The 17495-nt window shown below is 61.1% G+C and overlaps 1 protein-coding gene across 2 annotated transcripts; it reads right to left on the bottom strand.

Moving 5' to 3' along the window:
- Window positions 1-2739: 2739 nt before the first annotated feature.
- On the bottom strand, window positions 2740-16930 carry LOC142912102 (semaphorin-4C-like). 2 transcript variants are annotated; one of them, XM_076060409.1, is made up of 14 exons: window positions 16815-16930; window positions 14570-14721; window positions 13844-13900; window positions 13231-13329; window positions 12380-12491; window positions 11678-11785; window positions 10113-10258; window positions 9525-9697; window positions 9288-9432; window positions 8912-9113; window positions 5585-5706; window positions 4455-4618; window positions 4058-4119; window positions 2740-3382 (listed from the first exon to the last, which is right to left on the bottom strand). In XM_076060409.1, the coding sequence occupies exons 1-14, from the start codon at window positions 16906-16908 to the stop codon at window positions 2820-2822; spliced, it is 2199 nt and encodes a 732-aa protein (XP_075916524.1). In that variant the 5' UTR covers window positions 16909-16930; the 3' UTR covers window positions 2740-2819. The 2 variants fall into 2 exon arrangements, with proteins under 2 accessions (XP_075916524.1, XP_075916525.1); XM_076060410.1 differs by lacking the exon at window positions 13231-13329.
- Window positions 16931-17495: the final 565 nt, after the last annotated feature.

Raw genomic sequence — 17495 nt, 5'->3', positions numbered from 1 at the left:
GGAGTGCCTGGACGGAACCCACGCATTCGAAGCCCAGGTCCGAGCAGTCGATGTTGTAGTTGTTGTGGATGTTGCTGGTGGTTGTGGTGGTTGTTGGTGGTGGTTGTGGATGTTGTGGATGTTATAGTTGTGGATGTTGTGGATGTTATAGTTGTGGATGTTGGTGGTGGTTGTGGATGTTGGTGGTGGTTGTGGATGTTGGTTGTGGTTGTGGATGTTGTGGATGTTATAGATGTGGATGTTGGTGGTGGTTGTGGATGTTGTGGATGTTATAGTTGTGGATGTTGGTGGTGGTTGTGGATGTTGTGGATGTTATAGTTGTGGATGTTGGTGGTGGTTGTGGATGTTGGTGGTGGTTGTGGATGTTGTGGATGTTATAGTTGTGGATGTTGGTGGTGATTGTGGATGTTATAGTTGTGGATGTTGGTGGTGGTTGTTGGTGGTGGTTGTGGATGTTGTAGTTGTGGATCTTGGTGGTGGTTGTAGATGTGATAGTTGTGGATCTTGGTGGTGGTTGTGGATGTGAGAGTTGTGGATCTTGGTGGTGGTTGTGGATGTGATAGTTGTGGATGTTGGTGGTGGTGGTTGTGGATGTTGTGGATCTTGGTGGTGGTTGTGGATGTGATAGTTGTGGATCTTGGTGGTGGTTGTTGTGGATGTGATAGTTGTGGATGTTGGTGGTGGTGGTTGTGGATGTTGTGGATCTTGGTGGTGGTTGTGGATGTGATAGTTGTGGATCTTGGCGGTGGTTGTTGTGGATGTTGTAGTTGTGGATCTTGGTGGTGGTTGTGGATGTGATAGTTGTGGATGTTGGTGGTGGTTGTGGATGTTGTAGTTGTGGATCTTGGTGGTGGTTGTGGATGTTGCAGTTGTTGTGGATGTAGTGGTGGTTGTGGTGGATGTTGTGGTGCTTATGGTTGTACTCGATGGAGCTGCTGTTGATGTACTGGACGTTGTGTTTGTGGATGCGGTGGCGTTTGCGGATGAGGTGGCGGTTGCGGATGTGGTGTAAGTTGTAGCTGTTGGCGGTGGTTGTGGATGTTGCGGTTTTAGTGAAGGGTTGTGGTTGGAGCGGCTGTCAGACGCGTTGTGCGCGTCGCGCGTTCACGACCCGCCGCCGTTGCGCGTCCCCAGAGCCGCGAGCCGATGCCAAGGTACAGAAGCTCGTCAATGACATCAAGCTCGCTCTCAAGCTCAACAGCCTGGTGAGGACACCCGGGGGTAGCGGGTGGGTGGGGGGGGGTGGCCCCATTCATAATAATCCCCGTGGCTAGCGAGTCGCGCCGTTCCCGCGGCGTGGGGCCGTCATCACGGGGCCAGCGCGCGGCCGTGACCACGACCGGCCTGGCTGGACCGGAGCGCCTCCGTGGCTGCACCGACAGCGGCATCACAGACACCGCCGTGCACCTCCAAGAAGCAGCTCAAGGCTCTCTCACCTGGTTCAGCCTCTCACCTGGTTCAGCCTCTCACCTGGTTCAGGCTCTCACCTGGTTCAGCCTCTCACCTGGTTCAGCCTCTCACCTGGTTCAGCCTCTCACCTGGTGCAGCCTCTCACCTGGTTCAGCCTCTCATCAGTTCAGGCTCTCACCTGGTTCAGCCTCTCACCTGGTTCAGCCTCTCACCTGGTTCAGCCTCTCTCCCATTAAGGCTCTCATTCAGGCTCTCACCTGGTTCAGGCTGTTACCTGGTTCAGGCTCTCACCCATTAAGGCTCTCATTCAGCCTCTCACCTGGTTCAGCCTCTCACCCATTAAGGCTCTCATTCAGACTCTCACCTGGTTCAGGCCGTTACCTGGTCAAGCTATCATCATTTCAGGCTCTCATTCAGCCTCTCACCTGGTTCAGCCTCTCACCTGGTTCAGCCTCTCACCCATTAAGGCTCTCATTCAGGCTCTCACCTGGTTCAGGCCGTTACCTGGTTCAGGCTCTCACCCATTAAGGCTCTCATTCAGACTCTCACCTGGTTCAGCCTCTCACCTGGTTCAGCCTCTCACCCATTAAGGCTCTCATTTAGACTCTTAGCTGGTTCAGCCTCTCACCTGGTCAAGCTATCATCATTTCAGGCTCTCAACGGGGTTCAGGCTCTCACCTGGTTCAGCCTCTCACCCGTTCAGGTGGAGGGCTAATGCTAACGGTTCGTGCGCTGCGTTATGCACCTGGAGAGCCGAGTTCGTTTCCCGCTCGCAGCCAACACCAGTGACCATTATCTGAACCGGTTCTGGGCCTCCCCTAGGTCGACTCGGCGTCAAACGGTGCGGTGTGTAAACATCGCCCCCTACGCTTCACAGCGCTTGCCCCAACAGACTGCGCGAGCCATACGGAGGCGCTCTGCGTGCGCGTGCAGGACACCAAACGGTGCCTCGAGTACTTGGATGAGCCGAACAACTCGCCGCAGCTCGGCCTGCAGCACGGCCTGCAGAAGCACACGGAGGTGGCGGCCAATGCCACGCAAGGTGAGGCCCACCAGCCCCCCAACTGCCCCCCGCAGGACTTGCTGATCCTCGCCATCACATCCTCCAACCCACACCCCCACTCGCCCCACCCCCCCCCCCCCCACTCGCCTTCACAACCCAGCCATCACACAGTTGCCGTACGGTCTCTGTCGATCCTTTCAAGCCGGTTGAGTTTAACCAGGCACCTTCAAACCACCATGGAATTTCTACGTCTCACTCCTACTTCTCCGGCTCGCGAGGGCATCGCAGTCCCCGTCCGCCCCCCCCCCCCCGCCCCCCCCCCGACACCTTGCGCTTCGGCGTCCGCGTCTCCCCTCGGCGAGAGACCTCCGAAGGGTCCCCACCGCCCCTCGTGACGAGGGAGCCCTCAAGGCGTCGCTGGCGGCGCGTCGGCAACGTCGTCCGCGCCGGGCGAGCACGGGAAGGCGGCGTTTGGGAAGAAGCGCCTCTTCGCGGCGACCGCCGCCGCCAGCACGAGCGTCGCCAGCAGGCCGACCAAAAACCCCGGGCCGAACCCCGGCGGGGAATCGGACGCGGAGGCGTCTTTACCGGGCACGCCGTGCGCCGACTCTGACGTGGCCGCGGTGCCCGTCGTTGGGTCCGGCCTCGCCTGCCGCCCGTTTGACTTCCGCTCGGTTTCGGAGGAGGAGGCGGTCGACGACGAGGAGGAGGAGGAAGAGCCCGGAAGCTGCACGGTATAGCCGGCGACGAGGCGCCGGTGGCCGCCCTCCTCGGCCCAGCACAGGTATGTGCCCGTGAGATCCCGGGGGGCCGGGGGGGCGCCCTGGCGGAGCAGCAGGCCCGCCCGGGGCAGCGGCTGCCCCGGGGCCGGGCCGGAGTCTCGCTCCCAGGAGAGGCGAGCCAGGCGGGAGGGGGGGGAGCAGGGCAGCAGCAGCAGCGGCGCCAGCGCCACGCGGACGGCCACCACGTCTGCACGCGACGCGGGGGCGGCGGAGACGACGGTGAGGACGGGACAGCGGAGACACGGGGAGGGAGAGACAGCGGAGACACATGGAGGGAGAGATATGGGGAGGGAGAGACATGGGGAGGGAGAGACAGCGGAGACACGGGGAGGGAGAGACATGGGGAGGGAGAGACAGCGGAGACACGGGGAGGAAGAAACAGTGGAGACACGGGGAGGGAGAGACATGGGGAGGGAGAGACACGGGGAGGGAGAGACATGGGGAGGGAGAGACACGGGGAGGGAGAGACACGGGGAGGGAGAGACACAGGGAGGGAGAGACAGCGGAGACACGGGGAGGGAGAGACATGCGGAAGGAGAGACAGTGGAGACACGGGGAGGAAGAAACAGTGGAGACACGGGGAGGGAGAGACACGGGGAGGGAGAGACACGGGGAGGGAGAGACACGGGGAGGGAGAGACACGGGGAGGGAGAGACACGGGGAGGGAGAGACACGGGGAGGGAGAGACACGGGGAGAGAGAGACACGGGGAGGGAGAGACACGGGGAGGGAGAGACACGGGGAGGGAGAGACACGGGGAGGGAGAGACATGCGGAAGGAGAGACAGTGGAGACACGGGGAGGAAGAAACAGTGGAGACACGGGGAGGGAGAGACAGCGGAGTGCAGCGCGGTGAGCACCGACCTGGCGGGTGAGCGGAGCAGAGCGTCGTCGCGTCACCACCGCTCACGTCCTGCAGCCACGACCTGTGGGGAGGGTGGGGGGGGGCACACAGGGGAGGGGGATGGGGGAGCGGCGGTGCAGCGGTCAGCGCTACGCTGCGCTACGAGCCCGGCGACCCGGGTTCGATTCCCGCTCACGGCCAACACCCAGTGACGATTATTATAACCGGTACTGGGCCTCCCCTAGGTCGACTCGGCCTCAAATGAGTACCCGGTGTGATGTGTAAACATCATCACCGTCGGTGTAGTGCTGGCGGCCCACCTCCTCGTGCGAAGTTCTCGCTAACAGTCTGCGAAGGCTACGGGGGGGGGGGGGGGGGGGGGTGTCTTTGTCTTTGTGCGATTGCCGCCCCGCTCACCCGGCGCCGGTCTCCCCGCCGTGACGCCTGCACAGCCTCCGCTGGGGGTCCCAGGCGCAGCAGGGATCCCGCGCCAGTACGCAGTCCCAGCACGCGCGGTAGCGGCCACAGCGGCACACGGGCAGCTGCACCACCCCCGAGGGGCCGGCCACGACCACCGAGGTCTGCGCCGCACGTACACGCCGCACGTACACACCGCACGTACACACCGCACGTACACGCCGCACGTACACGTCTCACGTACACGCCGCACGTACACGCCGCACGTACACGTCTCACGTACACGCCGCACGTACACGCCGCACGTACACGTCTCACGTACACGTCTCACGTACACGTCTCACGTACACGTCTCACGTACACACCGCACGTACACGCCACACGTACACACCGCACGTACACGCCGCACGTACACGTCTCACGTACACGTCTCACGTACACGCCGCACGTACACGCCACACGTACACACCGCACGTACACGCCGCACGTACACGCCGCACGTACACGTCTCACGTACACGCCGCACGTACACACCGCACGTACACACCGCACGTACACACCGCACGTACACACCGCACGTACACACCGCACGTACACGCCGCACGCCGCACAGGACCGCACACGCACCGCACGCGAGCTTGCGGTCAGGCTCGGCCACGCCAATAAACGCCACCAGTCGGCGGGCAGAGATAGCGAGCGCGCCACAGTAGTGGCGAGTACTTGAGACTAGTAGCGAGTTGCACCGTTCCAGTGGGTGAGTTGTGAGTTGTGAGTGCACCGCACTAGTTGTGAGTTGTGAGTGCACTGCACTAGTGGGTGAGTTGTGAGTTGTGAGTGCGCCGCACTAGTTGTGAGTTGTGAGTGCACCGCACTAGTTGTGAGTTGTGAGTGCACCACACTAGTTGTGAGTTGTGAGTGCACCGCACTAGTTGTGAGTTGTGAGTGCACCACACTAGTGGGTGAGTTGTGAGTGCACCACACTAGTTGTGAGTTGTGAGTGCACCACACTAGTGGGTGAGTTGTGAGTGCACCGCACTAGTTGTGAGTTGTGAGTGCACCGCACTAGTTGTGAGTTGTGAGTGCACCGCACTAGTTGTGAGTTGTGAGTGCACCGCACTAGGAGGGGTCACCTGGTCGTGGGTCAGCACCATGGACAGCACCGGCTCCTGCTGCCCCAGCGCCTGCAGCTCCTCCACCAGGTGAGGATCTCCGCGCGACTCCGGCAGCACGGCGCGGTGCAGCGCGCCCGCGTCTGGGGGGGCGGCCGAGACGCGGCACAGACACACGCACCCATTCAGGGGCCGGGGCCCAACACTGGGAATTCAGGGGTGTGTTGGGGGTCTCTGTGTGTTGGGGGTCTCTGTGTGTTGGGGGTTTCTGTGTGTTGGGGGTCTCTGTGTGTGGGGCTCTGCGTGTGTTGGGGGTCTCTGTGTGTTGGGGGTCTCTGTGTGTGGGGCTATGCGTGTGTTGGGGGTCTCTGTGTGTTGGGGGTCTCTGTGTGTTGGGGGTCTCTGTGTGTTGGGGGTCTCCGTGTGTTGGGGGTCTCCGTGTGTTGGGGGTCTGCGTGTGTTGGGGTCTCTGTGTGTTGGGGGTCTCCATGTGTTGGGGGTCTCCGTGTATTGGGGGTCTGCGTGTGTTGGGGGTCTGCGTGTGTTGGGGGTCTCTGTGTGTTGGGGGTCTGCGTGTGTTGGGGGTCTGCGTGTGTTGGGGGTCTCCGTGTGTTGGGGGTCTGCGTGTGTTGGGGTCTCTGTGTGTTGGGGGTCTCCGTGTGTTGGGGGTCTCCGTGTGTTGGGGGTCTGCGTGTGTTGGGGGTCTGCGTGTGTTGGGGGTCTCTGTGTGTTGGGGGTCTCCGTGTGTTGGGGGTCTCTGTGTGTTGGGGGTCTGCGTGTGTTGGGGGTCTGCGTGTGTTGGAGGTCTCCGTTTGTTGGGGTCTGCGTGTGTTGGGGGTCTCTGTGTGTTGGGGGTCTCCGTGTGTTGGGGGTCTGCGTGTGTTGGGGGTCTCTGTGTGTTGGGGGTATCTGTGTGTTGGGGGTCTCTGTGTGTTGGGGGTCTCCGTGTCTTGGGGGTCTCTGTGTGTTGGGAGTCTCCGTGTGTTGGGGGTCTCCGTGTGTTGGGGGTCTGCGTGTGTTGGGGGTCTCTGTGTGTAGGGGTCTATGTGTGTTGGGGTCTGCGTGTGTTGGAGGTCTCTGTGTGTGGGGGTCTCTGTGTGTTGGGGGTCTCTGTGTATTGGGGGTCTCTGTGTGTGGGGGTCTCTGTTTGTTGGGGGTCTGCGTGTGTTGGGGGTCTCCGTGTGTTGGGAGTCTCTGTTTGTTGGGGGTCTGCGTGTGTTGGGGGTCTCTGTGTGTTGGGGGTCTCCGTGTGTTGGGGGTCTCTGTGTGTTGGGGGTCTCTGTGTGTTGGGGTCTCCGTGTGTTGGGGGTCTCTGTGTGTTGGGGGTCTCTGTGTGTTGGGGGTCTCCGTGTGTTGGGGGTCTCTGTGTGTTGGGGGTCTCTGTGTGTGGGGGGTCTCTGTGTGTTGGGGGTCTGCGTGCGTTGGGGGTCTCCGTGTGTTGGGGGTCTCTGTGTGTGGGGGGTCTCTGTGTGTTGGGGGTCTGCGTGTGTTGGGGGTCTCCGTGTATTGGGGGTCTCCGTGTGTTGGGGGTCTGCGTGTGTTGGGGGTCTCTGTGTGTGGGGGTCTGCGTGTGTTGGGGGTCTCTGTTTGTTGGGGGTCTCCGTGTGTTGGGAGTCTGCGTGTGTTGGGGGTCTCTGTGTGTTGGGGGTGTCTGTGTGTTGGGGTCTCTGTGTGTTGGGGGTCTCTGTTTGTTGGGAGTCTCTGTGTGTCGGGGGTCTGCGTGTGTTGGGGGTCTCTGTGTGTTGGGGGTCTCTGTTTGTTGGGGGTCTGCGTGTGTTGGGGGTCTGCGTGTGTTGGGGGTCCCTGCGTGTTGGGGGTCTCTGTGTGTTGGGGGTCTGAGTGTGTAGGGGTCTCTGTGTGTTGGGGGTCTCCGTGTGTTGGGGGTCTGCGTGCGTTGGGGGTCTCCGTGTGTTGGGGGTCTCCGTGTGTTGGGGGTCTCTGTGTGTTGGGGGTCTGCGTGCGTTGGGGGTCTCTGTGTGTTCGGGGTCTGCGTGCGTTGGGGGGTCTCCGTGTGTTGGGGGTCTCCGTGTGTTGGGGGTCTCTGTGTATTGGGGGTCTCTGTGTGTTGGGGGTCTCTGTGTGTGGGGGTCTCTGTGTGTTGGGGGTCTCCGTGTGTTGGGGGTCTCCATGTGTTGGGGGTCTCCGTGTATTGGGGGTCTGTGTGTGTTGGGGGTCTGCGTGTGTTGGGGGTCTCTGTGTGTTGGGGGTCTGCGTGTGTTGGGGGTCTGCGTGTGTTGGGGGTCTCCGTGTGTTGGGGGTCTGCGTGTGTTGGGGTCTCTGTGTGTTGGGGGTCTCCGTGTGTTGGGGGTCTCCGTGTGTTGGGGGTCTGCGTGTGTTGGGGGTCTGCGTGTGTTGGGGGTCTCTGTGTGTTGGGGGTCTCCGTGTGTTGGGGGTCTCTGTGTGTTGGGGGTCTGCGTGTGTTGGGGGTCTGCGTGTGTTGGAGGTCTCCGTTTGTTGGGGTCTGCGTGTGTTGGGGGTCTCTGTGTGTTGGGGGTCTCCGTGTGTTGGGGGTCTGCGTGTGTTGGGGGTCTCTGTGTGTTGGGGGTCTCTGTGTTTGGGGGTCTCTGTGTGTTGGGGGTCTCCGTGTGTTGGGGGTCTCTGTGTGTTGGGGGTCTCTGTGTGTTGGGGGTCTCTGTGTGTGGGGGTCTCTGTGTATTGGTGGTCTCTGTGTGTTGGGGGTCTGCGTGTGTTGGGGGTCTGCGTGTGTTGGGGGTCTCTGTGTGTTGGGGGTCTCTGTTTGTTGGGGGTCTGCGTGTGTTGGGGGTCTGCGTGTGTTGGGGGTCTCTGTGTGTTGGGGGTCTGCGTGTGTTGGGGGTCTGCGTGTGTTGGGGGTCTCTGTGTGTTGGGGGTCTGCGTGTGTGGGGGTCTCTGTGTGTTGGGGGTCTCCGTGTGTTGGGAGTCTCTGTGTGTTGGGGGTCTCCGTGTGTTGGGGGTCTCTGTGTGTTGGGGGTCTGCGTGCGTTGGGGGTCTCTGTGTGTTGGGGGTCTGCGTGTGTGGGGGTCTCTGTGTGTTGGGGGTCTCCGTGTGTTGGGAGTCTCTGTGTGTTGGGGGTCTCCGTGTGTTGGGGGTCTCTGTGTGTTGGGGGTCTGCGTGTGTTGGGGGTCTCTGTGTGTTGGGGGTCTCTGTGTGTTGGGGGTCTGCGTGCGTTGGGGGTCTGCGTGTGTTGGCGGTCTCCGTGTGTTGGGGGTCTCCGTGTGTTGGGGGTCTGCGTGTGTTGGGGGTCTCCGTGTGTTGGGGGTCTCTGTGTGTTGGGGGTCTCCGTGCGTTGGGGGTCTGCGTGCGTTGGGGGTCTCCGTGCGTTGGGGGTCTGCGTGTGTTGGGGGTCTCTGTGTGTTGGGGCCCCCCCACCTGTGCCCAGCAGCAGCGTCCTCCAGCTCTTGCCGTCCAGCGCCGCCATGTCGACCACCAGCAGCCGGTTGTAGGCCACTCCCGGCACCAGCAGCCAGGGCCGGCCCCCCTCGGCCTTCACCGCCTCGTCCATCAGGGGGTGGTCGGAGACGAAGTTGAGCGTCTCGGAGGGCAGCGTCTGCGAGTCCCAGCCCAGGGGACACTGCGAGGGGGGGTGGGGGGGAGCGGACGGCCGTGTGTCCTAGAGAGTGCTGGAGTCCACACCGCGTGCACAGCGAGCGCCGCGTGTACAGTGACGTGTACAGTTACGTGTACAGTCACGTGTACCGTGGAGTCTACCGTGGAGTCTACCGTGGCGCGCACTGCCGGTACTCACGTCTCCGGGCCGTTGTGCGGGCAGGGCCCCCGCGTAGGGGGCCCACCGCCGGTCGACCCCTCCCCGGTGCTTGAAGCGTCCGGAGAAGACGCGCCGCACCTCGTCCACGCGGTACGAGCAGACGGCCGAGACGGCGCCCCCGCCCCTGCAAGGACGCCCGCGGCGACCGCGCATCAGAGCCCGCGGCGACCGCGCGTCGGTACCCGCGGGGCGTGGGGCGGAGGACGAGTCGCGCACCAGCGGTCCGTGTAGAGGGCGTAGAACACGGTGCCGGGCCGGCCACGGAGGCCGCGGGTCGACGCGACGTGCCGGAGTCCGGCGAACGCCGTCCCTCCCAGCGAGCAGTCGAGCCGCGACTTGAGGAACGTCGTCCACTTCCTCTCCAGCTTCTTCAGGCCGCCCGTGTCACCCTGGGGAACGCGGGACGACGACGTTCCCCAGCTCGTCCTTCGCACGGGGCAAGTACCGCGGGCAAGCGCCGTAAGCGAGCGGCCCCCCCCCCTTGGTGCACGGCCATGGCGCACGAGGCGGGGTGGACGACCGGTAACCGCGCGTGGCGCCGACGCTTTACACGCGACCGCACCGGGGAGGCCCGGGACGGCTTCATGCGTGCGTCACTTACGTTGCCGTGGGAACGCGCAAAACTCCACCCGGAGAGTCGCCCGAGTTCTGGAATTGACCCCCAGGCCCGCTCCTCCGGCCGCGAGGCGCCGGCGGCGACCGCCGCGCTGCCACCCTCCTGCCCCCCGTCGTGCCGCGGGGGTCAGCACACCCGCGTCTCTCCCTCTCTTCGTACCCCCCCGCCCCGCCCCGACGCCTCCTCACCGTGCAGACGCGCGCGACCCTCGGCACCACCACCCTGGAGTAGAAGTCGAACTCCATGGCCGTCTCCGAGAAGAAGAAGTAGACCTTGTTGTCCTGCTCCCGCGACTCGCTCTCGTTCACAAACTCCGACGCCACGAACGTCGGGTCTGCGCGGCCAAGACACCAACAACAACGTCAACAACAACGCCGACAACAACAACAACGCCAACAACAACGCCAACAACAACGCCAACAACAACACCAATAACGTCAACAACGCCAACAACAACGCCAACAACAACGCCAACAACAACGCCAACAACACCAATAACGTCAACAACAACGCCAACAACAACGCCAACAACAACAACGCCGATGTCAACAACGCCAACAACGTCAATAACAACACCAACAACGTCGACAACATCAACAATGACAACAACACCGACAACAACAACAACAATGCCGACAACAACACCAATAACGTCAACAACAACGCCAATGACAACGCCAACAACAACACCAATAACGTCAACAACAACGCCGACAACAACACCAACAACGTCAATAACAACACCAACAACGTCGACAACATCAACAATGACAACAACACCGACAACATACAACAACAACGCCGACAACGTCGTCGTGCGTGCACGTGCAGTCGACTCTCGATCATCCGCGGGCGGTTTATCCGATTTGCGGATTAACCGCGCGCACCTAAAAACAAGTGCACATTGATACACTTGTTTTTAGGTGCTTAAACCAAAAAATATGTTCTCCATGTGATCGCCCTCAATTTTCTTAACTTAAACATAATTTATACCCCAAAAGAGTAAAACCTTGGGATTGCGAGCACAATTCGTTCCGGAAACGTGTTTGTAATCCAAAGCACTCGTACGTCAAAGCACTCGTACGTCAAAGCACTCGTACGTCAAAGCACTCGTACGTCGGTTGCGATCGCGTGACGCTCGGCAGTACAAAGCGTCTACACGTACACCGCTCGTGTTGCGAGACCCTCGCTCGTTTATCAAATTAATATTTTGTTAAAATTTCTGCTAGTCTTGCAAAACACTCGCAAGGCCAAGTTACTCACAATTCAAGGTTTTGCTGTATTAGTGCTTTTTTTAGCATAGAGATCCGTGGAAAATGGTTCTAAATTTTTTATTATCCGCTATTTTAAATTATCAGCGGCCGTCCTGCCAGTCATTATCATGGATTCTACTGCGTTTTAGTTATCGCAGCGGCTGAGCGTAGGCCGACTCGAAGGGGCAAAAATCACAGGCGTAAAATTGTAATAAAGAGTCAGTCCGATGTTTGTCAATCCCGGCCCCTCTGCCCCTCCCCCCCCGCCGATTAATATAATCAATAATAATAATTTATCACGCGGAGAAATAATCGACATCCGTCGGGACAGCAACCGCCGCGTGTTCGCCGTTCCCTGCGGCCGGCGTCGCGGGGAGCGGCGTTGACGGCGTGCAGAGTCACGGCGCGGCCCACGCGCAAAAGTCTGCGGATTTGAATTTCTACACAAATTGGCGGGGGGTGGTGGGGGGAGAGAGAAGGGGGGGGGGGGGCGAACTCACTGTACAGCCAGCTGCTCGTTAGCTCGCTGGACATGCTGCTAGGGCTCCGCTGCACCACCGACTCGGTGCCCAGGTAGTTGCTGCGCGTGCCCGAGTAGAGCTCTCCTCCTGCAGAGGGAGGGGACGCGATGCCGCCGTCACCGTCACGGCCGTCGCTCTCCGTCGAGCGTAACGCTTCCACCGGCGTCGACGCTCGATTAAAGATTAGAGACGGGGGGATGGGGGAGACTTTTTTTCACGTGGGGAATGTTGAGTTTTCCATGGAGGGTTTCGGCAGGCGTGCGCCCGATGATAAAAACGAACGAATTTGCCGGCGCTGCGCGGCACCGGCCGGCGCAGCCGAGAACGGAGACGCGAGACGCGGCCCCCGAATGCGGCGACGCACGGAGCTCTCCAACCGCGAGATCGCCGCGATCCCTCTCCGCTGTGGTCCCCCGCACTGCCGCGCTGTCTCCCTGCAGCCAAATCAGCCGGGAGGTCGACGGGACGGCCGCGATGACTCGAGCAGGGGTGAGGTGATGCAGAGGGTGCGTAGGATGCGGTGGGTGGGTGGGTGTAGGATGCGCGATGCGTACAGCGGTGTGTGCGTGGGATCTTTAGTGTGGCGTGCGGGTAAATGCAGAGCGTGCGTGTGGTGAAGCGAGGTGTGTGGTGTGGCGTGGGTGAGCGGAGGGCAATGTGGGAGCTGCGATGGACACGCACCGGTCATCAGCGAGGTGTGCCTCTGCTCGGGGTCAAAGGGGCACTTGCCCCTGCCGTTCTCCTCCATCACGGTCCCTCCAGGATTTTTCACAAACGAGAAGTCGGTTACGTTCTACACGCGGGGTCGCACGGGGGGGGGGTCGCACGGGGTCACAGCCACAGGTCACGCCAGCACGCGTGAACTCGTGCCAGAACGCACACCGGCTCCCATCAACACACAACAAAGCACTAACGTGCACTTTTAAATCATCTAGATTGAAAACTCTTTTTTTTATAACAGTTTTTTGTGTTTAGTTTGTTGTCCTTCCCCCACACCTCCGATTAGCACGGTTGGCTACGTGCGGTGCAAAAGAAGTTCAACAGACACGGTAATATTCACCCACACAAGCCAATGCAGAAACACTACAACACCCCAAGGTGCGTGTTCATAGTGTGGTGCGCTAACCACTGCACGACTGCTCCACCAATAAATACAAAGATCCCCCACCGTGTAGCCTCAACAGACTTTTGGGACAAGTGTTGTTCACGAGCACCTTGGAAGGCCGGCGCGGCACACGAGCGGGGGGGGGGGGTGGGTGGCCAGCACCACGCCCGGCCGCCTTTGTCTCCCCAGTGACGATGTTTTACCGCACGCCGCCACGCCGGGTGCTCGTTTGAGGCCGAGCCACCCGAGCGGAGGCCCGGGACCGGTTCGGACGACCGTCACCGGTGAGAGGGAATCGAACCGCGCACGCTCGGGAACACCCACGGAACACCCACGGAACACCCACGGAACACCCACGCACGCGTCCCCACCCCCCCTGGCGCGTGGCGGCGGCGGTGGCGGAGGGCGGGGGGGCGGCAGCGCTCACGATGTAGGCGCACTTGGGCTGGAAGGCGCCGGTGCCGCACGCGTACAGCCGCGTGCCGTCGAGTCGGTGCAGCACCCGCACGAAGTTGAAGCACTCCCTCTGCGGCACAGGGCGTCCCTCACGCTCGCACCGGGCCACCCCTCACGCTCACAACGCGGCCCCCCATTCTCACGCTGACGACGATTGGACCGCACGCGCCCACGAGACCCTAACGGACACACCGGGGTTTCCCCGCAGCGATTATGGAATCCACACGGTCGCAATGCCACCGCCCCCTCCCCCCCCCCCCCGTGGATGTAAAAGGATTGGGGCGCCACGGTGGCTGGGAGATGTTAACTACCTCGCCCGGTGCGCAGGAGGCCGTGGGTTCGATCCCGACCCTGACGCCCGTTCTGTATTCGGAGTTTACGGTGTCCCTCCTCGTGGTCGCGTGGATTTTTCTCCGGGTCCTCCGGTTTTTCCCTCCGCATTTATAAACGTGTTCAAGAGTATTTGGCTGCTATCAATTATTTCCACGTGATAAGCCACATCGTTGAGCTATCATTTGTGATAGCCAGGCTGCATCTGAATAAAATAGCTATATTTAAGAAAAGCGTGCATTAGTTTACGGTACCTGGCTGTTCCTCTTCGACTGACACATCTTCATTTGGCTGTCAGCCTTCCAGGAGAGCTGATGAGAGAGATAGAGGCAAACAGACACAGAGGCAAGAGGGTCACGGCCAGATACGAGCGCTCGAGAGACGGACACGCAGACGGGGCGGCCGAACAGACGCACAACGCAGTCATACCGATGGTCAAGCAGACGGCTTGACAAGCACAGGCGTTCACAGACACAAACACAGAACTCTGGGAACAACAACAACAACGCTACTCAACACGAGGCGTCCTGATGTCGAGGGAAGCCCACGGCCGTTCACGCCGCCCGAGCCTTCAACAGACGCCTCAAAGAGACGAAGGTTAAACGCGGGGAGGTCACCCGCGTGAACCCGAGGTCGCGGCATCAGAGGTCACGGGGTCAGGATTCACGGGCTGGCCCGAGGTCGCGAGTCTCAGGACCTGTAAGTCACCGAGTCCCTGGGTCACGAGCGTCGGGGTTCCGTCTCTCCGGAGGTCCCCGTTCTCTACGGAGGTCCCCCTGGCTACGGCGGTCCCCTGTCACCCCCGGATCCCCATCCACACATTCCCCAGATCTCTCCGGGTCCCTGTCCCCCGGGTGCCCTTCGGTCCCCCGGCTAGTGGCGTCCCCGCCAGATCCACGTCCCCCGGGTGCCCCCACGCCCCGGGTGCCCCGGCTAGGGGGTCCCCCCGGCCGCTGGCGGGGTCCCCCCCCCTCACTCACGGCGGGGTGGAGCTCGCGGGAGACGTTGTGGGCGTCCAGGGCGAGGATGGCGTCGCGCGCGCCCACGTAGAGCGCCGAGCGCTGCGGCACCAGCAGCAGCGCCGACGCGTTGGGCACGGCGCGGAAACTCATCGCCGCCTCCCGCGCCAACTCTGAAGGGGTGGGGGGAGGGAGCGGGGCGGGGGTGGGGTGAGGCCCTTGCAATGACAGAAGTAACCGATGGTGCGAAATCATCTGCATGCGGCGCCGTTTCCCTAGCTCGAACGTATGTCCGTCCCCCCCGCCCCTCTAGTACCCGATTAGTGCCGGCAGCGGCGGATCGCCGGTGGGGAAAAAAAAAAATTTGCCTGCGCGCCGCTGCGTCGCAGTCGGCCTCACGTGGCCGCCGGGCCGCAACGAACGGGTCGCGAATTCGCGGGCCGCGCGGCACACCGCCGCCCGTGGGCCGCGTGAACTCAAGTGGGGGGAGAGGGGAGGGGGCGTGCGTTCCGAACCCCCCCCCCCCCCCCACCGCGGGGTTATCGATATTCACAAGCGGGCGTCATGTAAATGCGGGGGGCGAAGCGGGCGCTGCGGAGAGCGGTCGTCGTTGCAGTCAGCTCGCTCCGCCGCTAAACCGGCGAGCCAAGTTCCATTCACGCTCACGCCCGACACCAGCGACGCAAAGCGGTTCCTGGGCCTCCCCTAGGTCGACTCGGCCTCAAATGGGTACAGTGGGGGAAACAAAGGCGGCCGGGCGTTGGTGCTGGCCACCCACGCCCTCGTGTACCATCGTGCCCACGGCCTTCACGGGTCCCGCTACTCACCAACGGCACTTGCCCCGACAGTGTGTTCAGGCTACACACGGGGGGGGGGGGGGGGGGGGTAATCTCTGATGGGCCGCCGCTGCTGCTGCTGAGAGATAATCATCGGAGGCGAAATTTCCACCGTTCGTTCCGCTGGCATCACGGCGCCGTGTTAACAACACCTCCCACCGTGATCACAATTGTTACTATCGTCACAATTGTTACTATCGTCACAACTGTTACTATCGTCACAACTGTTACTATCGTCACAACTGTTACTATCGTCACAATTGTTACTATCGTCACAATTGTTACCATCGTCACAATTGTTACCATCGTCACAATTGTTACCATCGTCACAATTGTTACCACAATTGTTACTATCGTCACAATTGTTACTATCGTCACAATTGTTACTATCGTCACAATCGTCACTATCGTCACGATCGTTACTATCGTCACGATCGTTACTATCGTCACGATTGTCACTATCGTCACGATTGTTACTATCGTCACGATTGTTACTATCGTCACGATTGTTACTATCGTCACAATTGCTACTATCGTCACAATTGTTACTATCGTCACAATTGTTACTATCATCACTCCGTCTCCTCCCCCCCAGCGCCCGCCTCCACACCACCGGGGGAGGGGGGTGGTTGGACAGGCAGCGAGAGAGTGAGCGACGACGGGAATGCCGTGCCTGCGGAGAGGCCGGTGGCATCGCGCGACTTATTTATTCTCGCGCGAGCTTGGGAAGAGGCGGGAGATGACAGGAGGGAGGAATTCCAGGGCGGAGGCAGCGCAAGGGAAAGAGTTTGATTTTGTTAAAAACGGGTTTTTTGTTATTCCGCTGAGGACTTGAGTAAACCCTCAGGCTGGTACAAGGATGAGCGAAAAACGCCAAAAACATTCGCTCGGACATTTAAACTTTACAAAACGATCTGACCTGCACAGCGGGCAAAAAAGCAACAGGCAAAAAAAAAGCAACAGGCAATCTCATTCAGCTCCATAAGAAGCTCTCCCCCTTCCACCGCCACTTCTACTCGGCAATCCAACCGCCCGTGTAGTGCGCCGCAGGACAGGGAACAGTGTGGCGAGGAGGGCGAGCTGGTGCGAGTTAAAACCACCACCGTCACGCCCACCGCTATCTCAGCCTAGACCATCGCCGCATCCTCCGCCGCTGTGGCTGCTATCAAATCGTCCTCCATCACGCCCGCCGCCGCCGCCACCCTTCGACATCGTGTCACCAACCGCTTTCACGCCCTTCCATCATCGCACACAGCGCCATCGCCACCCACCGCCATCACGGCCGCTAACACCGTCACATCGCCACCGTCACACCCGCCACCGTCGCAACACCCACCCCATCGCACCACGCCCCACACCGTTATCGCACAAAACCCATCGCACCGACCATCGCCACCACCACCACCACCACCGCAGCAGCCAGCACTCACCTTCGTAGGAGAAGCTGACTCGGGGCACCAGCGGCCCCTCGGCGGCCACGCGCAGCGCTCCCAGCACCAGCACCAGCGCCGGCACGGTACCCATCTCCCCCGCTGCTCTCCCCTCACCACCCCCGCCACCCTCCTCACCACCCTCACCGCCACCCCCCTCACCACCCTCCTCACCACCCTGGGCGCTGCGTAGGAGAACGCAGTGGCCACCGAGCGTAGCCAAGGGCCCTGCCGTGGGTCCCTTCCTCTGCCTCCTCCTGCCGCAAACCGTCCTACCTCGTCACGCAGGTCGGCATCCGTGTAGCGCACGCACAGCGCAGACACAGCGTACACATGCACAGCACAGACACAGCGTACACAGACACAGCGTACACAGACACAGCGTACACAGACACAGCACAGACACAGCGTACACAGACAGAGCGTACACAGCGTACACAGACACAGCGTACACAGACACAGCGTACACAGACACAGCGTACACATGCACAGCACAGACACAGCGTACACAGACACAGCATACACAGACACAGCGTACACAGACACAGCGTACACATGCACAGCACAGACACAGCGTACACAGACACAGCGTACACAGACACAGCGTACACAGACACAGCGTACACAGGCACAGCACAGACACAGCGTACACAGACACAGCGTACACAGACACAGCGTACA

The sequence above is a fragment of the Petromyzon marinus genome, unplaced genomic scaffold (assembly GCF_048934315.1).
Source record: "Petromyzon marinus isolate PM22_M1 ecotype Great Lakes invasive population unplaced genomic scaffold, UKy_Petmar_22M1.pri1.0 PM_G_Scaffold_19, whole genome shotgun sequence".
Classification (NCBI taxonomy): domain Eukaryota; kingdom Metazoa; phylum Chordata; class Hyperoartia; order Petromyzontiformes; family Petromyzontidae; genus Petromyzon; species Petromyzon marinus.
Note: the sequence above shows the minus strand (reverse complement) of the source record. Positions and strands in the feature narration are given on the sequence as shown.

Coding starts and splice junctions, on each gene's coding strand:
- LOC142912102 (XM_076060409.1), bottom strand. CDS start 16,908: ATGGGTACCGTGCCGGCGCTGGTGCTGGTGCTGGGAGCGCTGCGCGTG. Junction 12,492..13,230: donor AGCCCAAGTGCGCCTACATC/GTGAGCGCTGCC, acceptor CCCCGCGTGTAG/AACGTAACCGACTTCTCGTT. Junction 11,786..12,379: donor GCACACCTCGCTGATGACCG/GTGCGTGTCCAT, acceptor CTCCCTCTGCAG/GAGGAGAGCTCTACTCGGGC.